The sequence below is a fragment of the Photinus pyralis genome, unplaced genomic scaffold, assembly GCF_008802855.1.
Source record: "Photinus pyralis isolate 1611_PpyrPB1 unplaced genomic scaffold, Ppyr1.3 Ppyr1.4_LG7, whole genome shotgun sequence".
Taxonomy (NCBI): Eukaryota; Metazoa; Arthropoda; class Insecta; order Coleoptera; family Lampyridae; genus Photinus; species Photinus pyralis.
The window spans coordinates 37,621,587-37,647,681 of NW_022170738.1; the positions used below are offsets into that span (position 1 = coordinate 37,621,587).

Below are 26,095 nucleotides of genomic sequence, written 5' to 3' on the forward strand. Positions count from 1 at the left end.
ATAAGTTTTATTCTCTACGCTACTGGTAAAAATTTTACTGTAACAATTAATTTTTTGATTACGTCCAAATCTAATTAATTAGGTAAATTTTTTCCCACTGTTTATAATATCTCCAACACCAGGTACGAAGTTCTATTAAAAAACAAATTTACAGGTCTCTGGATGCTAAATAAAATTTATCCACACAAACGAATGGTACTAATGAACTTAAAAAATACCCCACAATTAATGAGAAAAAACTTTACTAATAATTTTGATTTGGGTTCACTTATCGCTCATGAAAAATACACAAACTGGTTCACGGGATAAATTCTCGTAAATCGACCTTTTCAGGAACGTTCTAATGACTTTCTCCTTTGAAAGGTCAGTACCAATTTAGAAAACTGGATGGTGGATCGCGTTTATTTGGTTACTCGTTGAAGGCGAATTACGAAAGATGGTTGACCAATTTGAAATCGGCACAACCGTGGTTCAGGTTTCTCACCAGTTCCAATTTAGGAAAAATTACACAGTAGGGAAATGTTCAAAATTACTCTTTTAACATAAGATTTTCAGCAAAAGAAAGCACACATTAATTGTATTTAACCTTTTTACCGGTTGCTGCTTTGTTTATAATTTTGTCAACACCTCGTATAAACAAATCGGATGCACCTTTGATTAATAAACGTAACTTCTCCCTTCAAAAATAGCGCAATAAAATGTTTGCTCCGTGGATTCCAACACTTTTGAGGTAACAATTTATTTGAATCCGAGCACCTTAAGATCGTGTAATGACCGCAACTATGTAAGTAAGTAAGTTATTCTTATTGAAAATGTAACTTATTCGCACTGCTCACGATTGAAAGTTATATCAGCCGTCCTTAGTTTTCGCTATATTCCTTGTTACATCAAGACGCTTCCTTGAATTTGTTTGAAAGGGCAGCTATCACTGGATGTATAAAGTAACAATTGGGCGACTAACAATTCTTTTATATAAGAAATTGTAGTGTGTAGGGAAGATACATAAGAAAAGGTGTCTAAATGCTCTCGTTTAATTAATTACCTGATCCCCTGATCGTGAATGACAATGATTTGATTTTGGTTCTTCCATTAAGGAAGTTTGACGAAGTCAACTTACAAATTTAATTTAACGTTCAAGCCTTGTATTTCAATGTTCGTCATTAAAACAAGGACAACACAAGCGTATGGATAACGCTGCGTGCAATAATCAGACACGCTACTTCCGTAGGGTTCTCGTAAGCCACGGCTGCCAGATTAATAAAATTTTCTTTGGACAATGCCACCATCTACTCCACTTTACACGTGGGCGATGCGCCATAAATAAATGCGATCTAAAAATAGTGGTAGGCAGGTTTTAACACAGGGTTAAATTTTGTTCTCATAATCTCACTAATAACATATTTTCGTTAATTAGAAATATGAAAGGAGCTTGTTTTCCGTATACATAGCCATTTTGGTGCCTTAATTTGCTACTCATTGTACCATAAGACACAAATTTTGTACCACCTTACGTGTTGAAACCAATTTATTGCATAAAATAACATGAACATCCTCCATGCTGAGATTCCAATGGGATGGAATTCATGCAATAGGGTGGTTAGAAACACACTTGTTTTTAAATTCCGGAACGCTGTAGTGCGCGACAGTTGGTATAGGCAAGAAAAAATAACCAAAAAACTGCCATTACACTTTATCTATTTTAAAATCCTAGTCCTAATTTGTTTTACCTACTGGAACCAAAAATGTGAGAATTTTAGCAAAATAACCAAATTTAGCACATTTTTAGGGGCGATGCGCGACCAAAAAACGTCATAGAAATATGCTTATGTAATTCTTTTAATACTTTTATATACGCAAGGAACATTTTAAGGGGTATAGGACCCTAGTAAGTAATTTCATAGTCACAAAAAATACACAAATATAGTGTTTTTGTACCATTTTGGCGGCCATGCGCGCTGGGATTTATATAGATAACTATAACTGTTTTGGATATTTTTTCTCGTCTATACCAATCGCAACTTTGGCGCACTATAGCGTTCCGGAATTTAAAAATAAGTTTTGTCTGAGCCTCCCTATCATGTAATTTATTATTAGATGCATTTCATTATAAGTACGTTAAAAATTTGGTAGTTCTTGGAGGAGGGTTTAGAATATTATATTTTTTAATATTCACTTTTTGAAATCTTAAAAATCTTCTTATAAGTACTTCTCTAGTCGCAATCCTTTTAAAATCTTATCTTAAGAATCTCCATAAAATCTTTAGAATCGTCATTTTCTTAGAATCCTTTCAGAATGTTAGAACTCATATAGAATCCTCTTAGAGTCTTTGAAACCTTCAGAACCATTACAATTCTTAAAATCGTCATAAAGCCTAATAATTTCCAGAATTGTACTGGAATCGGTTAAAATCAAGAATTTTCGCATTACAGTTCTGTCTTACGGTTGTCATTTCACTCAATGAAACCAAGTGTATTCTATGTAAAAAAATCCGTTGAATCCGAAAATCATAGTCCCCCTGAACGAAAACTCCCGGAATATATTGTTATAAACAAAAAACGAAGAAAAAATGGCAAAATGTCGTTTCTTTTTGCACTTGACTTCAATTATCTCGTTACTATTAACTATTAACTTAACTATTGCTCTGAGCGAAAAAAGAATAGAAATGAATTTGTTTAGAATTGAATTTTCTATAATATACAGTTGATATGGAACGTTCATTTTCAAATGTTATTGTTTTTTATGGAAAAATATAAAAAAATAATCGCGAAAATTAACAATTTGTTATTACTAAATAAAATTCAATCAATCTTTTTGAAAACTCGTATTTGTCCACTCCCTTTGATAACAAAACAATATGACAAATCCAGTCACCGTTGGTTTTATAGTTATTGAATAATTAAATAACAAATTTACAAAACGATGCGTTCTCATTTTTTTTTACAGATGGCCTGGTGATTTACAAATCGACGAACTGTGGAATTTTTTTAGTTAAATAACAAATGGAATATCTCCCGAAATACGATATGAAAAGTAACTCCATAATAGGCCCTTGGCACTCTGATTAATAAAAATCATACATTTTGGACAAATTGAAGCATATGAAAAGTTCAAGCTTTAAACAATCGTTCAATGCTACTTGTCACAAACCCTGGCTGTAACTTTTGATCTAGTAGCAGTGTATATATAACCTTCCTTTTTTACCAGAAATCGACTACACCAAAATTTCTCGGGAAAACAATTTTTCTTATTAATTTTGGTGCGTAGAATCCAAAACGATTCGTACTTTTTCGATTAGACTTCTCAATCAAAAGTTATGGACTAAAAACCATTTCGAAAGAAAATTCAAAGGGCTGTAACTTTTGATCTAGTAGCCCAATCTTGGAACTGTTTGAAATTATGGAATCTACAGGCCTTATTCTATAAGAAAATGTTTTTTTTCCGGTCGATCTGAGACAATTTTTTTTGGGGCCTCATAAAAGGCAATGTATAACCTTCCTTTTTTACCAAAAATCGACTGCACCAAAATATCTCGGGAAAACACTTTTTCTTATTAATTTTGGTGCTTAGAATCCAAAACGATTCGTACTTTTTCGATTAGACTTGTCAATCAAAAGTTATGGACTAAAAACCATTTCAAAAGAAAATTCAAAGGGCTGTAACTTTTTATCTAGTAGCCCAATCTTGGAATTGTTTGAAATTATGGAATCTACAGGCCTTATTCTATAAGAAAATGTTTTTTCCGGTCGATCTGAGACAATTTTTTCTTGGGACCTCAAAAAAAGGCAATGTATAACCTTCCTTTTTTACCAAAAATCGACTGCACGAAAATTTCTCGGGAAGACACTTTTTCTTATTAATTTTGGTGCGTAGAATCCAAAACAATTTGTACTTTTTCGATTAGACTTCTCAATCAAAAGTTATGGACTAAAAACCATTTCAAAAGAAAATTCAAAGGGCTGTAACTTTTGATCTAGTAGCCCAATCTTGGAATTGTTTGAAATTATGGAATCTACAGGCCTTATTCTATAAGAAAATGTTTTTTTTCCGTTCGATCTGAGACAATTTTTTTTGGGGGCCTCAAAAAAGGTAGTGTATACCTAACCTTCCTTTTTTTACCAAAAATCGACTACACCAACATTTCTCGGGAAAACACTTTTTCTTATTAATTTTGGTGCGTAGAATCCAAAACGATTCGTACTTTTTCGATTAGACTGCTCAATCAAAAGTTATGGACTAAAAACCAATTTTGAAAGAAAATTCAAAGGGCTGTAACCCTGTCAAAAACTGAGTTCTCGTGAACTATTAATCGGATTTGGACGAATTTTTTTTTAAATGCAGGTCTTTGCGAGTGCTTTCCATTCGCCGATTATAGATCTACATTTCTTGTTTATATTTTAGAAGTTACTCAATTTGTTGACTAAGAAAATCTTCGGATTTTGAAAAAAAATTGCACATCCGTCGATTTACAAGAATCATCCGCACAATTGTTGAAAAAGGTTGTTTTAGGATTCATTAACTGTAAAAAAAATTGAAAACGCTCTGGGAATCGCTTAGTGTGAAAGACAAAGCATAGTTTTTTTAATTTGCTTATTTAATTAATCAATGACTATGATACGTACCTACGCTGATCGGGTTTGTAATATTATTTTGTCATCAAAAGAAGTAACCAAATACGGATTTTCAAAAAGATCGGATTAATTTTGCTTTGTAAAATCTGATTGTTAACTTTGGAGATTCCTTTTTTTATATTTTTCCGTAAAACACAATAACATTCGAAAATGAACATTCCTGATAAACAGTATATGAAAAATTCGATTTTAAACCGTTTTAAACAAATTTATTTCTCTTCATTCAAGTCAAATGCGAAAAAAACGACAGTTTCCCATTTTTCCTTCGTTTTTTGTTTATTGCAATATGTTCCGGCATTTTTCGGCCAGGGGGACTTTGTTTTTTGGATTCAGCGAATTTTTTACCTAGAATACACTTGGTATCGTTGAGTGAAGTGACATCATCCAGTTTAGACTACTTTTGGAGCTTATTTGAGTAGACTATTACATTTGCATTAATTTCTACTGTAGGTACCTGCTCTGTGAATGTTCATTGTACGCGTTGTCAGGGTTATGTTTAATTAATTAACAAGGTCTTTTACTGTTTAAAATTATGTACAGTTTTTCTAACGAATATCCTACGTTTCTACTACTTCCAAGACACTTTAAATCTACCACTGATTATAAATCTCAACAGGAAGGAAAGAAAAACAAGAAAAATATTGTATCTGTCTTCTAGACGGAAATCCCAATTAGTCGACGTGGAAATATAAGTTGCATTTTACTTCCAGGAATCGCGGATGCAGTGGATACCCCGGTATTCACCTTAAAAATTAGGAAAACTGCAGGAAAACCTAATTCGGAGTAGGTGGCAGAATGCTCGAAACTGATATAAGGAAGCTCCCATCTCTGCCACAGATGAAAAATTCTTCATGAGGTGAGATTTTAGTCTTTTGTAAGATTGAAACCTTTTTTACAATTCACAATTACAATTCATTTTGCAAAAGGATTTAATTACAAGCTCTGGTTCTAAAAAAGGCTTAATTCCATTGGATTTACTTCACCAAATAGAATTAAATCGCGAATTCATTCCATTTTGAATTACGAGGTTGCTGAATTCGCGTAGCGGAAGGCGAAATTGCGTGGGAAATATTGTTAAGATAGATTATCATAAAATTGTAATACGAAATGAATTAATCATGTGACTGCGAATTGAAATAATGTGTCCCTATAAAAAACATATCAAATCAGTAGATATGGACGGTCCAGTGTGCTCCACCGACACCCAAAGTGTACAATTTGTAAAGAAGGATAACGGATTGTAAGTACCAACCTAAAACTTTTGTTCCACCCCGTACTAAACTCCACCCTACCTAGCAGAGGACAGTCTCACTTGAGTCACATTCACAATCTTGGCAGCGAGCCGCTTAAATCTTTAACACTTGGACAACTACTCGAAGATGCCGCAAACAAATATGAGAAAACGGATGCCATTGTTTCAGTTTGGGATAACCGAAGAGTTACGTACAAAGAAGTTTTGCACCAAGCGGATAAATTAGCAGCGGGGTTTCTCAGTTTGGGTTTGGAAAAGGGTGACAGAATTGGTCTGTGGGCACCGAATATAGTTGAATGGGTGATTGTGTTCTATGCATCCGCACGTGCTGGTTTGGTTACGGTAGGTACATATAACTCGAGATAACCCCAATCCAAACTTGTTAATCGGCCTCACATTACAAAACATTCAATATCTCAAATAACCTTCACAGTTCATACATGTCCATATCACACAGATTAGTTCCTTCACGTTTACAATGACGAATCCAAGTTTTTGTAAATCTAGTATCACAGGAAACTTTCTGCGGCAATTGCACTGTATAGTTGTAGACATAATATAATAGTTATTCTGGTTCAGTTAGTCTTGTCTCCCCAGTTTTTTTTAAAAGAGAACCACCAACTTCTTTTGAAAAGAAACAAAAACAAGAAGTTAACAATCACACTAATAGTGTCTTCTGATTAACAATAATATTATTAAGATTTTATGTAATAAATTATTAAGATGTATGTATATTGTCATCTACAATTCATATTGAAAATTAATATGTACAAAAAAACGAAGTCATTTTTCAGCATGTACTAACTTTCTTTATTGTGAATTGAAATTTGGTTCATATGAGAGCTTTACTTTTTCCGGTGCTTAATTGTATTGGTTTTAGGTGGCAATAAATCCTAACTTTAAAGCACTGGATTTGGAGCACGTTTTGAATGTAAGTGGTACCAAAGCACTCGTTTGTTTAGAACAGTATAAATCCATAAACTTCTATGACACTCTAAAATGCTTGCTACCAGAGTTAGAAATGTGTAGTACAAAGCGATTGTCTTCGGCCAAATGCCCAGCGTTAAAGTTCGTTGTTGTCATATCGAATGCGCCACTGAGGTAAGTGCCAAATGGAGTAGTCCTCATTAAGTTTCCCCTATGTCGTTTAGGGGAGCACACAATTACGCAGAGGTATTAAACGCCGTAGATACTAACACGGTTGAGGGTTACCACGTGAACCCCGAAGAGACGGGTGTTATTCAACTTTCTTCCGTAAGAAACATGATTTCTAACCTAACGTAATTCAAGCTTCTACAGGGAACCACGGGAAGAGCAAAGGCAATTTGCTTATCCCACAGTCAGGTGGTGAATAGTAGCTACTTCTTGGGGAAACGATTGGGTTTTGACAAGGCTCAACACATCATCTGCGTACAACCTCCGTTGTTCCACGTGTTTGGCGTTGTAGGATCTATATCAAATGCTGCTCACTTCGGCGCAACTTTGGTTTTTCCTGCACCAATGTATAACTCGACAGAAAACCTGAAAGCTCTTGAAAATGAAAGGTATATCTACGGTTTGCTTTTCTTGCATTTGCTTATATTATTCATTTAATCAGTCGCGCATGAAACTGTAATTAATGTAAAATGCGTTACAGATGTACCCTGATTTATGGAACACCTACTATGTATATAGATTTGATAAACGTTCAAACTCAGTTGAAAAAAAAGCTTTATGCGCAAAAAGCATTCATCGGCGCTGCTCCATTTTCTCCGGAGCTGTTGGCCAAGATCAAGGACAAACTAAATGTCCAACAAATTTTGGTATAAACAAAGAGTAAATTACTAGACACTTACAACCTTTTTAGCCGGGATATGGTGCTACAGAAACATCCGGGGCGGTTTTTGTTTCTACATCAAGCGGACTTACAGTTGGGCAAAGAATTAACGATGGATATATTATTGATCATGCAGAAGTCAAGGTCGTAGACAACTGTCGAAACATCGTACCTTTTGGTATACCTGGGGAATTATACGTACGTGGATACTATACGATGAAGGGCTACTTGGACGACCCTGACAGCACCAGAGAAGTTTTGGATTGTGAAAACTGGTACAAAACTGGGTTCGTCACTTACTCCGCGTACTCCTTTATTTACGTTACCTTACAGAGACCAATTCATTCTTTACGAGGATGGTAGTGGAAAAGTGGTGGGTAGAATGAAAGATATGATAATTAGAGGGGGCGAAAATATATCCCCAACGGAAATTGAAAAGTTACTGGAATCTCATCCAGATATTTTGGAAGCTCAGGTAGATTCCCTTCTCAAATTACCCAAGTAACGCTGACATGATAGGTAATTGGTGTTAAACACGAACGTTTGGGTGAAGAAGTATGCGCTTGTGTGCGGCTAAAGGCCGGCGTTGAACTGACATTGGATTCGATAAGGGAATTTTGTGATCGAAAAATTTCCGGTTATAAAATGCCAACTCAACTGCGGATAATGGAAAGCTTTCCCAGAACACCTTCTGGAAAGGTGCAGAAGTTCTTACTAAGGCAGCAATTCAGTGAATAGAAAGAATGAATAACTGACAAATGACAAAAATCTTTAATTAAAGTTATGAAATAAATTGGAATTGGTTGATAGTTTAAACAAACTGTAACTGTGTTATGTATTTGCACAATTAAATAATGGTCGTACTGCAGAGAAGAATAACAAGTACTCCAGAAAACTGCAGTTTATTCAATACTGGCTACACTAATCTGTATATATGTATGACCTTACAACAAACCTTGCCCTTTAAAATTCTGATCCATTCCTGTCTGGGGGTTTTAATTGTGACCTTCTTCTCAGTACCCTGTCACTCTTCTCATCATCCTTTATCGGAGCTGTGACAAGAACCCGAGTAAGCGGTTCCAATTCCTCCAAATCCTCTAATAACTCATAATAGGGTTAAATATGTGAACGAGCAATTTCATTCCTGGTGCAGTGCTAACAAATTTGTATTAAATACAAATAAAACTGTGTGATGTGAACTTTGGTAGGGCTAAGCAAGAACTCGAAACCCCAAGTGTTAGTCTAAATACCAAGTTTTTAGGGATTTTTATAGATGACGATTTGTCATGGGACCAACATACTGAGAATGTGTATAAAAAACTTAACAGGGGTTATTATGTGTTACGTAACTTAAAATCATGTCTTGACATAAATTCGTTAGTTAGATAGTTAGGTACTGTCATAGTATCGGTCCAATAAAAGTTTAACGTTTTCTTGTAAAACTAAGCACATGAATGGATTGCTTTTGCAAATTCGTTTAATGTAAGTGTACCCGACACTTTGAATAAGTTACTTGACAGCGGCATAACAAGTTAAGTGGTAGTGGCGTTACAAAACGTTGAACATCAATTATACTATTGCGCAATAGATTGTAATTTTGACATGACGGTTACAAGTAATTATGTCAGATTTCGTTTGTTTTTTACTTTCCAACTACATACAATAGTTATTTATTATACAAGACGATAAGGGATATTTTAACCATTGAGTGAAAGATAGTTAGTTCCCCTTTGTCGTCGTGTATAATACAAAACTTTATCTTATAACAGAATCCATATAAATCATTGTAAAGCTTCTGACAATTCTGAATTTAATTTAGAGACGTCAAAAATAGCCAGCTTAGGTTCTGCCGTTGCGATCGTTTCTATAGAAACAGCATTGTCATATGTTCTGAACGTCACTTTATAACGTACATTTGAAACAAGAATGACAGATGTCATTAGAATGCACAATCAATTGTTTTGACTTTATCTACCCTTACGGTTAAAGAACGGCATAGCCTACTCATTCAAACCTATTAATATGCCATTTTAACATTATGCTATAAAATAAAGTATGTTTAAATGAAAGTATTGTAATCGTGATAAATTTTCGATATGCCTATTGCGTTTTCTGGACGTTTTGACAGACCGAAAAAAGTGATTTTTAGCTTGACGTCTGGGCGTGTGTATGTGATTCGTTTCTTGTGAACACGATAATTAAAAAACGCCCGAACGGATTTGGACGAAATTTGGGGTATGCGGAATCGAAAACGTCCTACTTTGGTTTTGATCCGTAACCCTAACCATCTTCGTGGTTATTGAAAGTGTCAAAAGTTGAAAAGAGCATTGACAGCTTGAAATTGTTTTCCATTTCTTCGTATACATTGGCCAAAGTGGCTCAAAAAACTATACAAAAAGTTCATTACAGTTTTTTTGTGAGCTTCTTAGTTTTTTAGAAGTTATGAATTGAAAAGTTAAACTATTAATTTTAGTTATCCAAATTTGCATTTTTCTCGGAAAGTAATCATCAGAATGAAAAATGTTAATTACAAAAAAGATGTGCCTTGATGAGATCTACATAAAAGTCTTATACACTTTTGCGTCGGGTTCAAAATAAAGGCGCCAGAGGGTATTTTCTAAATTTTACACTATAACCAAAGATAATTGCAATGACTATTAAAAGTAGTCGGAATGTCACCTCAGGAGTTTACCTGACAACTAGTTTATCTAATTTTGGTTTAATTTTTATCTAATACATGGTAATTGTGCTATTTTCAAATAGTGCCAGTTATTTTGCGTGATAAGTTTTAAATTTTCTTTAAACGCAGCTGTAACAAGAACGAAGCTTTATTTACATTCTTCTGAGCATAAAACAATATCTTTTAGCGATAATATGCTAACGATTACACTTTTCTATATAGAAGAACTTTGCGCAGTTTTTCTTTTTCTTCTTGTATATTCTTCTTCACTTTCCTGTGACTATGATGTCCTTTTCTACGACAGTATGTGTATAACCCCGTTCCTGCAGATATCGATTCCTTGTCATTTTTGTATTGAGTGCTGCTTAACTGGTCTTACGTTTACTTTGATTAGTAATTGATCACATCAAAAATTAAAACGTTTCAATCTCCGTCTAGTACCTGAAGACTTTGTTGAATGGAAATGTCCTAGACAATCTGCACGTAAAAATACCGAAACAAGAAATTGCATTTTCTCTTAAAATGAATGAAAAAAATTGGGGTGGTTCTCCTTACGTAACTAGAGTAATCTCAAAATGAGAAGTACATCGTGACGTCATTTGCGCAAAGCATGAAAATGTGCCCGGGAGAGTCCATGATAACTCCTAAGGGGAGCGCGCGCGTTGACATTTGTGCATTGCCTCACACAGCAAATGTACGTTCAAACCTCAATTTAAATACCCTATGATACGCCACTAGTGGCAACAATACGCGCAGAAAGTGATGACGTCACGATGTACTTCTCATTTTGAGACTACTCTAAATGGAAATATGCTTCGACTATCAGTCACTACTCCTCTTCTCGCCTCTTAAGGAAAAGGGTAAAATGGGTAGAGGATAAGCATCTGAATAGGTAAGAAATTAATCTGTGAGTCGATAACGTCCTTGAAATTTCGACATTCTGTAAACTTATAATGCCTAATCCATTTTAACCCTTAAAATCCAAACAAAATTTCAACTTTGCCTATCTCTATAAAACTAGAACAAATAAATTGAAATTTAGAGTAAGTATAAAAATACTAAATTGAAGTTATCTACCTTAATTAGTAAACCATGTAATGTACATCACGTGTAATTAAGTACGTGTACTTAAAGAAAGGCGAGTAGATGTGAATATTTATTTATACGAATTCACTCAACGACTTCTCTCTTAGAAGATCCAATGAGCCAAACAAGCGCGTCGACTGTACCAAATTCCGGGTAAGTGACAATATTGTCTTTTTGCGTAAACCGAATTGAATATTAGGGAATCTGGTCCTCGCTTAAGTTACATTCATAATCCTGGTAGGAAACCACTGAAATATCTTACGATTGGAAACTTGATTGAGAATGCCGCAGGTGCGTTTGGGGAAAAATGCGCACTTGTTTCTGTGGTTGACAATAGAAGGGTATCGTACAAGGAGATCTTGCACCAGTCGGATAAATTAGCTGCGGGTTTCTCCAATCTGGGATTGGAGAAAGGCGACCGAATTGGACTGTGGGCGCCAAACATCGTGGAATGGGTCATCGCGTTCATTGCTTCTGCACGGGCCGGTCTTACTACGGTTCGTGACCGTTTTTGTTGAGGCTCACTAACGACAGTTGCAGGTGGTATTAGACCCGACCTACGAACCGATAGAGCTGAAGAATGCTCTTGTAAAATGCAAGGTCAAGGCCATTATTTGCCCGGATGAGTATAAAGATTTGCACTTCTATGATAAACTATGTGATTTGCTGCCTGAGATTGCAACTTGTGATGGCGAAATCCTCCGCACGAATTCGGTATCTACACTGAAAACCATCATCATCATTTCTGAAAGACGTTTGAGGTATGTCAACCTAAGGTACAACCCTTACTAATGATATGAGTGTAGGGGTACTTATAGTTACTCTGACGTTATGAACTTAACCGACGTTGTTGCTAAGATATCTTCGCCAGTCTCACCAGATGACATATGCATGATCTTATTCTCTTCTGTAAGTATGTATCAAACCGTTTTCCCGTATTCCTTCAATTTTTCTTAGGGAACTACCGGGAAACCTAAAGCCATTTGCTTGAGACACTTTCAAGTGGTAAATAATAGTTACGTAACTGGGAAGAGGCTTCAGTTGTGTACCTCAGGTCAGATTTATTCTGTCCAGGTCCCTCTTTTCCATGTCTTCGGCGTGATAGGGTGCTTACTGGCTGCTACTCACTTTGGGTCAACGTTAGTATTTCCTTCACCGCTATACAACTCAAAAGCGAATCTACAAGCTCTCGTGGCTGAGAGGTAGCTGCCTTGCGATGATAAGTAAGGACTTGATTTTGTTTTTTAGATGTACGATTGTGTGCGGTACACCCACCATGTTCGTAGACTTGCTAACCGTTCAAAAGAAACAGTACCAAAAACTATGGCTCAAACAAGCGCTTATAGGCGCCGCTCCGTGTACGCTTGATCTAATCCAAAGAATAAAACGGAACTTAAAGATAAACCGCGTAGAGGTAGAACCAACAACCTACAACTTTGATACTTATTTTTGTTTTAACGTAGATTGTTTATGGTTCAACTGAAATGACTGGGATCGCATTTCAGTCAATTACAGATTGTAACTCATTTGAAGGTTGGGGTTACATTGGAGATCACGTGGAAGCTAAAGTTGTAGACGCGAATCACAATCTTGTTCCCTTTGGTTCACCTGGCGAGCTATGGGTACGCGGCTATCTGATAATGGCGGAGTACTATGATGAACCAGAACAAACTAAGATTGATGTAAATGAAAGCAACTGGTTTAAAACTGGGTTAGTTTCTAATCTAAGTGTCAAACCCCGTGCATAAACTCCTTGTGTTTGACAGGGATCTATTTGTCCTAAACGAAGATGGCCATGGGAAAGTTGTCGGTCGATTAAAAGATGTAGTTATAAGGGGCGGCGAAACTATATGCCCGGGAGAAGTAGAAGAGGTTCTCAACACGCATCCAGACATTTTGGAAGCTTACGTAAGTGGCTCGCACCAATTCTTCCACTGACGTTTCTTGCATTCAGGTGATTGGTATAGGGCACGAGCGATTGGGCGAAGAACTGTGCGCGTGTGTAAAACTAGAAGCTGGGGCTACGCTAAATTTAAGCTCCCTGAGGCAATTCTGTGCTGGAAAAATTTCGACGCAGAAAATACCGACCCAGTTGCGCGTGGTTGATAGTTTTCCAAAAACAACGTCTGGTAAAATTCAAAAATCCAAACTGAGGGACCAATTCTCTGCAAAAAGTGTTTATTTTCATGGAGTTATTTAGTGTGTATTGTGTTTAGATTGTTTTAAATAAACGGTTGCCGGAAAATTCGCGCCGAAATGAATTGCACCACAATTCGCACCAAAAATAATTTGCTTGTCAAAACTACGATACAGTATATATTCAGTTCAGCCTTTGTATCATGCAATTGCATTGTTAAATGCAACTCAAACTTCATTTTGATTATTTATATGGTGCCCATTAAACTAGATACTGAGTCTTGTAGGAATTGGGAAAAGTATACTAACACCCCTGGGTCGATCTGAGACAATTTTTTCTTCTTGCCTCAAAAAAAGGCAGTGTACAACCTTCTTTTTTACCAAAAATCGACTGTACCAAAATTTCTCGGGAAGACACTATTTCTTATTAGTTTTGGTGCGTAGAATCCAAATCAATTCGTACTTTTTCGATTAGACCTCTCAATTAAAAGTTATAGACCAATTACGAAAGAAAATTCAAAGGGCTGTAACTTTTGAACTAGTAGCCCAATCTGGGAACTGTTTGAAATTATGGATTCTACAGGCCACATTCTATAAGAAAATTTTTTCCGGGTCGATCTGAGCCAATTTTTTCTTCTTGCCTCAAAAAAAGGAAGTGTACAACTTTCCTTTTTTTACCAAAAATCGACTGCACTAAAATTTCTCGGGAAAACACTTTTTCTTATTAATTTTGGTACGTAGAATCCAAAACAATTCGTACTTTTTCGATTAGACTTCTCAATCAAAAGTTATTAGATCAATTTCGAAAGAAAATTCAAAGGGCTGTAACTTTTGAACTAGTAGCCCAATCTGGGAACTGTTTGAAATTATGGATTCTACAGGCCACATTCTATAAGAAAAATTTTTTTTCTCCAACCACCTGAATAAGACGCTATTTTGTGACAGTGTTCGGTACCTAAAATTGACGTTTTGCGGATTAATCGCTTTCACCATGGCAACTGTACAAAAAGTGGATACTTTTGGTCCTAGTACCAAAAAGAAATTGACCTTGAAAGTTGGCCAATTAAAAAATTACAATCACGGAGATATGTCACATTGACATCGTTTTACATTGCAGGTTGTAAGATATTTCTATACATACAAATCAAATATTTTTGCATATTCAATGCAAATAATGATGTTACCTATACGTATGTAGGTACATGTATTGAAAATGATTTACGCTCGCTATTTTTATTTAAACCATGTGTAACGTAATTTACATATTCGGTGAACGTAATTTTAATACGTATACAACCCGCCGTCGCGCGTAACGCCATCTACTTCAGACCCATTGCACTATATTATCTGTCATTTTGAATGCAAAATTTGAAAAAGTTAATTGCAATTAATTTTAATTAAAAAACTGTATGATAAGTTTTTTATTTCAATACAAAATATAACAATATTAATTGTGTATACAATAAAATGACTGAAACCGATAGCGACATGGATTGCACTCCGCCAGGGATTATAGAAACGGCAGAACATGCTACCTCAAGATTTGCTCCCTACAAAGTCGCGAGAGATGAGAAGTAAGAAGTAAGAACGAATAGGTTATAAGTTAACCTAAAAACTATAGTGGCATGACACGTGGGGACAAGAAAGCAGAAGTTCTTATACTATAGTAGTGAAACTGTGACTGAATCTAAATTCGAATATAATTTGAAGTAAAGGGGGTTGGAGAAAAAATGTTATGTTTTATTCGTACAAAAAATGCGTTTTCGGGACTCGGAAGGTTGCTGGACTCCGCTAACGCGTCGTCCAGCAACTATCTTCCTCGTCCCGAAAACTGGCATTTTTTGTACTAATGAAACAAATAACTATTTCCGGGTCGATCCAGGCTAACACCTTATCAGAGCTGCTTACACTTACACAATTTTGCAAGTTTTTGAGGAATAGAGCTACTATTTAAATGTCTATTGAAGAAAAATGCAAACCATTAAAATTTGAAATGCATAACAAACAAAAAAGTTTCATAATATCTTCAGATAAAATACCAAATTTATTTGATAAATCTTATGTGTGTCCAATATGTAAACAAGAAGGCTGATAGATCATTTTTGTTTGTTTGTTTTGTTTTTTTGTTATTGGTTTCGGTAGTTTAAGTACTGTTATCAATTCTACTATACAGGGTGGTGACTTGCGTTACGCATCATAGGGATTTCAATGTAAAATTCACAACATGCAATTATTGGCTCCCCACATTATTTTAGAGCAAAAATGTATTAAGGTTTTTTGTAGAAAAAATTTTTTTACCTTAATCAACCGTATTAGTTTTCAATTTTTTGCATAATAAAGACGGAAAATTGGAAAAATAAAACCCCCATCATTTTCAATAATCTGTGTTGCCATGGAATTTTATGATACAAAAACGACGCCAATATCCGTCGTGCCATGGAATGTCTGCTATAAATCAAATCAAATTCTATCAAAAAGTATTATATTTAGACAGCGAATTCAACATAAGAAAGACCAAATTACTAAAAACGGTTTCCTAATATAACAATTTATAATAAATGTTCGAATAAGTCACCATTAACTGCAAGACAGTAAACAAGTCGATTATAAAATCCATTTCGAACTTCTGCTAATTGATAACTGGATATCTTTTTGTTTTAGAAAATTCCGTGGCATCGTAGATTATTGAATAAGATGCGGGTTTTATTTTTCCAACTTTCCGTCTTTATTATGCAAAAAATTCTAGAATCAAACGACAGCCAATCAAAAGTGAACACCAATTCAGTATGATCGAAACCTCTAACTGGATAAAATCCAAAAGCTTTTAAATGCAAATCTTCTTTGATGGCCCTCTAGTGCTGGTAATGGACGGCACACCACATACTTTGTGAATGTCCCGCTCTAGTCCAACTGAGACGATCTATGTTGGGGGAATCCTGGCCGGACAAGGCTTAGCTTAGACGTTGAGGGGTCGGACGACCCTAGTCAGGCAGGTAGTACAAAGGGCCCGAATTTGAGGCCTAAGTACGCGTGGACCCTGTCCACACTCGTATCGTAATCCAAAATATAGAATTCAGAATAAGGTAGTGGTCTGCTGAGTTCATATGAACCTGGCAGACACGTCATAATTTAAATTTAAAAAGGAGCATTTATTTCGGGAATAGGGTCTTAATTAGCACCTAATTATCAAATATGTTTAATTGTTCTGCCGACCTTGCTCTGCTAGGTTTGCTAGGTTCATGGACATCTTCAGATAATAAATTCAATAATTTTTGGTACTGGTGAACGCAATCGAAGTATACAATCGCTTGAATCAATCTTTCGTATAGAGTTGATAAGTTGATAAGAGATACGTAACAAATACCGAAAATTGTTATCTGCGTAAGCACACGGTTTCCTGTACTATACGAAGTGGTGAAACCCTAGCCTCGCGTAAATGAGTGTGTATTTTGACCAGTGCTGGTGAACTTTATATAGAGTTTGATAAGGAAGCAACTGTTATCGTATCGGGTCAAACTAACGTCACAAATATCGATTTTAGGTGACTGAAGTAATGAATCTGTTTTAATAAGTCGTATAGTGCGTTTGTTAGAAATACTCTGCAATACTGGAATACCTATCGGAAAAGTGAATTTTGAGGCTGGGTCAAACACAAGACCAATGAATTCGACAAGTTTAAAACAAAATGGCGATTGGTGAGGGATGCTTTATTTTATAACAAAATTCATTTCCTACAGTTCAAGACCGAGATATGAACGCTTGAGCTACGTACACAACCCCGGAAAGGAGCCTCTAAAGTATATGACAATTGGTGACTTGGTTGAAGAGTCCGCGCGTAAATATGGGGCAATTAATGCAATAGTATCGGTTTGTGATAACCAAAGGATAACATACAGGGAAGTCTTGGAGCGGTCAAGTCAATTGGCGAATGGTTTTCTTAGCTTGGGCTTACGGAAGGGTGATAAAATTGGATTGTGGGCGCCAAATGTACCTGAGTGGATTATTGTGTTTTTTGCCGCGGCTCGCATTGGACTTATAACGGTTGGTATAAATCACAACCCCCGCACGCCCTTTCGAAAAATAAAATTCCCGAAAACTTTTAACTTTATTTCTAAACTAAATGCGGTACCACTCCAACTGTGCTAGGTAGTAGATAGATTAAACACATATTTAATTTGTGCATGATAAATGCATAGATATCTTCTCCTTATCTTCATGTAACCGATTCTGGTTTACATGAGAAAGTTCCTACTGACTTTAATTAAATCTTTTGAAGCCCGTCAAGGAAATAAATAATCTCATATTTCATTTTGCATTTTAATAATTGCTGTTTTGGTATGGTTAATAAACCAATAACCAGCCAGTATCAACTAAATCTTTCGTAACATTATATAATCGTAATCTCTATCTGCATACAGCGCAAGTATTTGTATAATTAATTGTGTTCAGCAGTGGAAAATCAATGACTGTGTGGCGGTGCTTTCTTTTTACGGATAAACACAACCACCTCAGGTCCACGTACCCGCTTCTCCCTTCTCTCCTCTCTCACCTCATCAACCCTTTGGGATAGCTTATCTCACCAAAATTCGCTAATTCTTAATAAAATCACAAAATCTTTACCTCGCTTCCGACTAGCTCAATTACTTACACACAAAATTTCTACTGTCTTACTTCCATCGAAAAATCAGGTATCTAATTCACTTTTTACTGGTGTTAATTACTCTACTTCTCATCTAACTTCTCGTTGAAAAAATCATCAACTCAATGGCCATAATTTCATTCATTTATTTTAATGCAAAATCCAATGCATTCCAGAAAATTGCGATCTTTACAATCAATATTATAAAAATTGGGAACTATGACTAAAACCTTATTAAGTTATCAAAAAATTTGAATATTATTAGTTCTGTTGGCCAACTCACAATATGTTCTCTCCCTTGAAGAGGTGACTATTATTTTTTATACTGAATTTTCCTTGACACAAATTCCACTATTTCAAATATAATTAATTACCTTCTTTAAGGAAATTGATTCAATAAACAATCGATTAAAACATATCATAAAACATATAAATACACACAAATTGACTTTATTTTTTATTACAATGAAAATATTCAAAATAGACTAACCTTTAAAAATCCAGGACTTCGATGAAGATTGGGAAGCCCTTTACATGCTAGTTGATTGATGGATGGGGTAGACTGCAACTTTTGGAATGCCAACTGATGTTTACAGTTGAAAAATCCTTGGCTCGCTGTTGAGTAGGTTATTTTCCTTGTAGAAGGTAGACGAGATTTTCCAAAAACATGTAGTTTTGTAGGTATAATCCCACAGTGAAATTTTATTGATGTAAACACCTTATTTTACGTAAGTTCGTGAATTAATTTGCCTGATTTTTTTGGTCGATTTAAAGAAGTTTTTTCATAACAAACTATTACATTGAACTTTTAAAACACATTACTTTGATGAAAACGGCTATCCACACTTAAAAAACTTTGATGGTTATATTCCAAGGAGGCACAATAGTAAATTTTAACACAACGGCAAATGGGTGAAACGTTCAAATTTGTTCCGTCGGATAGATGCCAAAAATGCGCTCGTATTATTTTCCTTTAAGAACAAGGGTTCATATCACACAGCTATTATCGCTCGAATTTACTTAGCGCTTTATATTTGATACGTAATGTCCACGTCTAATTTTAATTTCAACACTATGTGGATGATTTCCTAGCACAATACGCTTGACAAATTTTTAACTAAGATTCCGCGATTTACTTTTTCTCTTCGGGCGTGAAATTTACCCAATGGAAAATTCACGTTTTAACTAATGGTGCAAAACTGTACTTAAACTCTGACTAATATCGACCGTCACTTAAACGGAATCACTTATTTGGTGCTTAATGCACGCGATTGAAAATTTACGATCTCTTCGGCCCGGCTATGCAGTACCAATCTCTTTTTTAAAATTTTTTCCTCTTAACTCTCTCCTAACATATTCACGCCCCTTAATCGTTGCAAAATGGCTGATCTTTTTTATTACTGGTACTTCTCATACAATGGCCTCCATCTAAACCAATTAACTGGGGAATACTTATCAACTAATTTTTTCAGCGTTTGCAAAACCAGCTTTCCCAAGCTTGGCTGGTGACTCAATGATAAAAAGCTTATCTAAAGAAATCCGATATTTATTCGTTATCTGCATCCTGTTTTGCACTGAGAATTTTCTGTGATCCCATTTATTGCGAATCGCGGCACAAGGAAGTTTAATACAATGAACCCAACATGATGTCATACTACAATAGTTACAAAGCGAAAAAAGTTTTATCCCCAAAAGGAAGAAAGGTTTATCCAATTTTAGTACAAATCCAAATCGATATCCGAAAAAATTGCAAAATTTCGACCGGCCGTTACTCCACCCGTTACAGTACCCCCTTCTGTTTTTTAAACGAAGAAGCATGATGAGTTGGGAAAACAACAAAATAAAAAATGGGTGATATAAAAAAAAATTTTCACACAAAAATTCTAAACAAGATTCTACTCAGAACCAGAAAAATGTTTTACAAAATATCAAAATGTTAAAAATATACACGCCTACTATCAAAATGTTCCAACAAAAACCATTGAAATTGTCTCATAGAAGAAGGAAAAAATTGGCATGTAGTACCGTAGAAAGAACCTACCTCTGGTACTACATAAAAAAAAAACTGTACTTATGACGCCACAACATAAGCACCCAACTAAGAAGTGTTGGTCTTGAAATAGGGGTAGCAACCTCCTAAATGTTACATCGATTCCCGAAAAGCGGGGCGGTCTGAAGGACCTACGAAGGGAACCTTCAACTCATCCTAACTCGTAAAATATTAAAACAATCGTCTGTCCAGCACCACTCTTCACAAAACTATCCACAAACATCTAAAAATGTGGGAGGACCTTCACCATTCCTGGTGGCATCACCTTCAAAGACTCTAAACCCTTTCACGAAACTCAAAAACTCCCTCACAACACGGTTCCATAGCTGGAGAGTAGCTCTTAAGCTCGCCTCCTGACCGTTCAAAAAGGACAAAATCCATAAAATCACAAATCGAGAAAAAATATGTCAACAATCGGTATACTCATATCAAAAAATCCTATAGAAGTCAACGCATAATAATCTAGCATGTCAAGTAGTCCATAATACTAACCTACTTTTGTGTGTGGAAAAACGTATATACAAATCCTAAACTAAATCCCAAAAATCTCAAATATAAGAAAAATCCTAAATCCTAAAAAAGCATCACTGTTGCTAAGGAGGGTCAAATATAAGACAAATAATGAGAAAATATAAAAAAGCATCACTATTGCACTTATGGAGGGCAAGATATATTAGACAGTATATAAAAGTATTCAATATTATAAAATGGAGAAATCCCAATTCCTCAGGATTGTAAGATTTTGTACTCATTAAAAAATATTTTCCTTAAAAGAAAGAAACACGAGGCTTCACTATAGCCAAAGGTAGTAGACAAAAATGTCCCAAATCAAGGGAAACAATGGGGGGGGGGGGGCTTGGACTGTTGATTAGTCGCCTCTTACGACATGCAGTGTCCTCTGCAGTAGGAATATTCTACATGTAGCATGCTACTCCCGTCCCTACACGGGGATTACAAAATCTAATGAAATAGAAAGGAACCTAAAACTGGTTCCTTGATACAAAAACGAAAACAAAAACTTTCTTCCCAAAACTGATAGGGATAAACTAGATAAAAACCTAAAAAACTAACAAAATAACTTGGTTCCCACACACAAAACCATTAAAAACTCTAAAAAACTTCTAGCCTATATCTATGTTTTGGACTACCTGCACTAACTGAGGTTCCGGGGGAATTTTTATATACCTTTTCAAATTAACTACGTTATGAACACCCCTATTCGTACCTGTGCCTGGCTTCTTCAACCTATAAGCGTTAACTTCTATTTCTTCAACCACTTCAAACGGTCCTTCATAAAGTAGGAAAAATTTTCTTATTTCTTTGTTCACAGCACTTGATTGGTAATGTGTTCTTAAAAGTACCAGATCTCCCGGTTTATACTTCACAGGTTTATTCACTATGACAATCGGATTGACGAAAGGTGATGATGATCTCTCAATAATATTGTTGTCTAACATTCTTCGTATTTCTTGGTCTACAGCCTCCCTTTTGGAAAATGGTATTGGATAACTCTTCTTGAAAAATGGGGTAGCTTCCTTAATTTTGAGTTGACAGACAAAATTCTTGACTAATCCTGGCTTGGTTGAAAAAATATCTTCATATTGACTAATCAATTCTTCGATGACTTCATTCTCTTCTCTACTTCCCGTAGGCTGATTTACTTGAAGATTTGCTGTTCTAATTTTCAAACTTCTTCCTTGAAACCGAATGTAGTAATCGACATCATTGTCTTGAAAATAAACTTCATCCCTGTCCATATCAATCTTGGCTTTCTTGTCTCTCATCCAATCGGTGCCTAATATTGCTGTTGTTTCTAATTTCTTCACAACCAAAAATTTATGTTCATGTGTACTGTCTTGAATCTGTAAGGTGAGTAGGGCTTGGTTGACAACCTTTACTATTTTCCCAGTAATTCCTTGAATCGTGATTCCACTAACTGGTAATGTGATAACTCTTGGATTTTTTCTTTGTATAAATTCAAAAACTTCTTCGGAAACCACGCTGACTTGACTACCGGTGTCCAATAATAACTGTTGTTCCACCCCCTCCAGCTTTCCTATTATAATTGGTTGTCCGTCATCAATAATCTCTGCTTCTTCTTCTTGATCGCTCAAAAAATCTTCATCATCTTGATAATTTTCTTGAATTTGATTCATTAGTATCGGTTCCTCTTCCTTTTCATCGTCGCTCAAATTTTGTTGTTCATTGTTGTTCAAAATGTTTTCTTCATCCTCTTCTTCTGGTTGAATTTGTTTAAGATCTTCAATAAAGTTGTTTAATTTTTCCTCTTCATAATTTCTTTCTTGATGTTTGATTGTTCCAATTGATGTGATTTTATTATCTTGAATTTGTTTTTCATTTGTTGTGTTAGTAGGTTTTTGTCGTAATCGTTGGAAATAATTGTGAACGCTGGTTAATAAACTTGTTTGCTCCAGAGATCTTCGTGATGTCTGAGGGACTAGTGGAGCTCCTGGTCCCTGGTCTGGTAGTTTTCCGGCTGGGGAGCCTCTGCTCTCCTTCTCACTTCAAAATTTCTATTTGGTCCGTAATTGCCCCTTCCTCTTCTGTAATTGTTGAAGTTGTTGTATCCACCTCGTATGTAGTTTATTTGTCTTCTCTGCTCTTGCCTCTCTGGCTCCTCTCTGGTGTTCTCTTGACTTCTATTTGGTCCATTATATCTTGGCCTGGTTTCTTGATTTGAGGTTTGGATTCGTTCAAGAGTGTTGATAAGCTGTTTGACGGTGTTCACTGCTGATCCTATGAGGATGTGCTCCACCTCTCTTGGAAAATGTCGGGATAAAGCGTCGACAAGCTGGGATTCTCTCATTGGAGGTTGCAAGTGGTTGGTCTTATTTACCCAAAACCAAACATGGTCGGTGTACTTTCCAAATTTCGCTTGATATAGTCTGGGTGTAGCTATTTGAAGTCGTATTTTGCCTTGTACCTCTTCAGACCAGTAGTTCTTGATAAAAGCGTCCTTAAATTCCTCCCAAGTCTTCCAGTTGTTACGATTCAAATCAGCCCATGCTTTGGCATTCCCTTCCACCATTTCCTTGGCATATGATAACTTGGTTTCATCTTTTTTATCGAAATGTCTTAAATAATTTTCCAGTCCTTCCAAAAAGCTGACTGGATGGATAGTCCAAATGTTGCCGTCAAATTTCTTAGGCTTCTGGTGAAGTAAATGATCCGCCTTGTAAATAATTGCTGGATGGGAATTGGTTTCCTTGGCTGGGCGAGCTTCTAAATTCGCCTTGATGATTCCTATTTCTTCATCCTGATGGTCAATTCGCTCTTCGTTTTTCTTCATACTTCCTTCAATTTCCACAATTGCATCCTTGACTCGCTCCTTGAAATTCCCATGTTTGGCCTGAATGTCTTGAATTATTTCCTCTTGTTCTTCAAACTTGCTTGTTGTTCTAGTCGTGTGCATTTCCAGCTTCTCATCCCCCTTCTCATAGGCTTTCTTCTGGCTGTATTCCATTTCAGCTCTCGTCGCTTGAATCTCCAATTTATTTTCTTTGATTCCCACCTGGGTTTCTTCTCTGAGCTGGTTGTAGTCGGTTTGAATTTTTCTCTCCCATTGAGCTTGTGTAGACCTTAGTTCCTGCCGTATCGCTTCCATTCTGTGTTGTCCTTCTCCTATTTGTTGTTGTAGGTCTCTTTTGGTTGCTTGTAGGGCTCCTTCTATTTTCTGTTGCCCTTCACCCACTTTTCGTTGTCCTTCTCCTAACTGTTGGATAATCATCTCTATCATATTAGTTAATCGTAGTATTTCTCCAGGTCCGCTGGTGGTTTGAGGTTGCATAGTTGTTATGGGTTCCCCCAGGCTTCGGTTTAATTCACCTGGTTGTACTTCCTGGTGGCTGGTTTCACCCCCTCCATGGCTGGGTTGTGGCATCTCGTAGCTTCCGAAAAGATCTTGGCTCTCCGGTGAGAATGGTTGCGCCTCCACTACGGTTTGGCTCTCTTGGTTTTTCGCTTCCATTTTCTTAGGTATTTTCCTCGTGGCTTTCTTGAATCCTGAACGTAGTTCCATAAAACAAGGGACTTACCTTCGTATCCACCTGTATTTTCAAATAAACAACAATAATTTGCGCCAAATTGTTTGAAAGTTACCAGCAATTCTGATCGCCTCTTTGAAATATTTATTTCTACCGTAGCGCTCAACTACTACCCTTTAAATCAATAATAAAATGTCCACAAATTACTTCAAAACCGCAATAAAAATTTCAAATCCGTTCCTTGATACGCCCCTGTATGGTGTTTATATAAATCGCGTCTTAACTGCTGACAAAACAAATTCCTAATCTTCCGCGACCTAGTACAACAATAACACGTTTCCTCCGGGATCAAAAACCGCTATCAAAACAAACGTACGTATTAAACATGAGATTCTTTCAGGGCGCTAATTCGAGCTCCACTTTTGGGCGACATTTGTGACGGTGCTTTCTTTTTACGGACAAACACAACCACCTCAGGTACACGTACCCGCTTCTCCCTTCTTTCCTCTCTCACCTAATCAACCCTTTTGGATAGCTTATCTCACCAAAATTCGCTAATTCTTAATAAAATCACAAAATCTTTACCTCGCTTCCGACTAGCTCAAATACTTACACACAAAATTTCTACTGTCTTACTTCCATCGAAAAATCAGGAATCTAATTCACTTTTTACTGGTGTTAATTACTCTACTTCTCATCTAACTTCTCGTTGAAAAATCATCAACTCAATGGCCATAATTTCATTCATTTATTTTAATACAAAATCCAATGCATTCCAGAAAATTGCGATCTTTACAATCAATATTATAAAAATTGGGAACTATGACTAAAACCTTATTAAGCTATCAAAAAATTGAATATTATTAGTTCTGGTGGCCAACTCACAATATGTTCTCTCCCTTGAAGAGGTGAATATTATTTTTTATACTGAATTTTCCTTGATACAAATTCCACTATTTCAAATATAATTAATTACCTTCTTTAAGTAAATTGATTCAATAAACAATCGATTAAAACATATCATAAAACATATAAATACACACAAATTGACTTTATTTTTATTACAATGAAAAATAGACTAACCTTTAAAAAATCCAGGACTTCGATGAAGATTGGAAAGCCCTTTACATGCTAGTTGATTGATGGATGGGGTAGACTGCAACTTTTGGAATGCCAACTTTACGTCGTCGATTGTTTTCCTTTTTTTTTTTCTTTTTTATATAGCTGATGATTACCGTTGAAAAATCCTTGGCTCGCTGTTGAGTAGGTTATTTTCCTTGTAGAAGGTAGACGAGATTTTCCAAAAACATGTAGTTTTGTAGGTATAATCCCACAGTGAAATTTTATTGATGTGAACACCTTAATTTGCGTAAGTTCGTGAATTAATTTGCCTGATTTTTTGGTCGATTTAAAGAAGTTTTTTCATAACAAACTATTACATTGAACTTTTAAAACACATTACTTTGATGAAAACGGCTATCCACACTTAAAAAACTTTGATGGTTATATTCCAAAGAGGCACAATAGTAAATTTTAACACAACGGCAAATGAGTGAAACGTTCAAATTTGTTCCGTCGGATAGATGCCAAAAATGCGCTCGTATTATTTTTCTTTAAGAACAAGGGTTCATATCACACAGCTATTATCGCTCGAATTTACTTATCGCTTTATATTTGATCCGTAATGTCCACGTATAATTTTAATTTCCACACTATGTGGATGATTTCATAGCACAATACGCTTGACAAATTTTTAACTAAGATTCCGCGATTTACTTTTTCTCTTCGGGCGTGAAATTTACAC

The 26,095-nt window shown here is 35.8% G+C and overlaps 3 protein-coding genes across 12 annotated transcripts in view; all 3 read left to right on the top strand.

Moving 5' to 3' along the window:
- Positions 1–5,039: 5,039 nt before the first annotated feature.
- LOC116176982 (medium-chain acyl-CoA ligase ACSF2, mitochondrial-like) lies at positions 5,040–8,564 on the top strand. 7 transcript variants are annotated; one of them, XM_031495829.1, is made up of 10 exons: positions 5,040–5,484; positions 5,799–5,868; positions 5,928–6,222; positions 6,761–6,981; positions 7,032–7,134; positions 7,180–7,424; positions 7,517–7,682; positions 7,727–7,983; positions 8,030–8,171; positions 8,216–8,564. In XM_031495829.1, exons 2-10 carry the CDS (start codon positions 5,804–5,806, stop codon positions 8,432–8,434), a joined length of 1,713 nt encoding a protein of 570 aa, XP_031351689.1. In that variant the 5' UTR covers positions 5,040–5,484; positions 5,799–5,803; the 3' UTR covers positions 8,435–8,564. The 7 variants fall into 7 exon arrangements, with proteins under 7 accessions (XP_031351689.1, XP_031351690.1, XP_031351687.1 ...); XM_031495830.1 differs by having other exon boundaries at positions 5,802–5,868; XM_031495827.1 differs by having other exon boundaries at positions 5,041–5,484; positions 5,925–6,222.
- A 2,590-nt stretch (positions 8,565–11,154) lies between these two features.
- On the top strand, positions 11,155–13,707 carry LOC116176983 (medium-chain acyl-CoA ligase ACSF2, mitochondrial-like). 4 transcript variants are annotated; one of them, XM_031495833.1, is made up of 10 exons: positions 11,155–11,268; positions 11,570–11,615; positions 11,662–11,959; positions 12,003–12,223; positions 12,269–12,371; positions 12,420–12,664; positions 12,711–12,876; positions 12,926–13,173; positions 13,229–13,370; positions 13,417–13,707. In XM_031495833.1, the coding sequence occupies exons 2-10, from the start codon at positions 11,578–11,580 to the stop codon at positions 13,660–13,662; spliced, it is 1,707 nt and encodes a 568-aa protein (XP_031351693.1). In that variant the 5' UTR covers positions 11,155–11,268; positions 11,570–11,577; the 3' UTR covers positions 13,663–13,707. The 4 variants fall into 4 exon arrangements, with proteins under 4 accessions (XP_031351693.1, XP_031351692.1, XP_031351694.1 ...); XM_031495835.1 differs by lacking the exon at positions 11,155–11,268 and having other exon boundaries at positions 11,536–11,615; positions 11,662–11,699; positions 11,754–11,959; XM_031495832.1 differs by lacking the exon at positions 11,155–11,268 and having other exon boundaries at positions 11,498–11,615.
- A 3,310-nt stretch (positions 13,708–17,017) lies between these two features.
- The window catches only part of LOC116176984 (medium-chain acyl-CoA ligase ACSF2, mitochondrial-like), an 18,815-nt gene continuing 9,737 nt past the window's right edge, over positions 17,018–26,095 (top strand). Inside the window, exons 1-2 of the mRNA XM_031495836.1 lie at positions 17,018–17,293; positions 17,336–17,639. Of these exons, the coding sequence (XP_031351696.1) occupies positions 17,259–17,293; positions 17,336–17,639 (339 nt within the window). The 5' untranslated portion in view covers positions 17,018–17,258. The remainder of the gene's footprint in view (positions 17,294–17,335; positions 17,640–26,095) is intronic.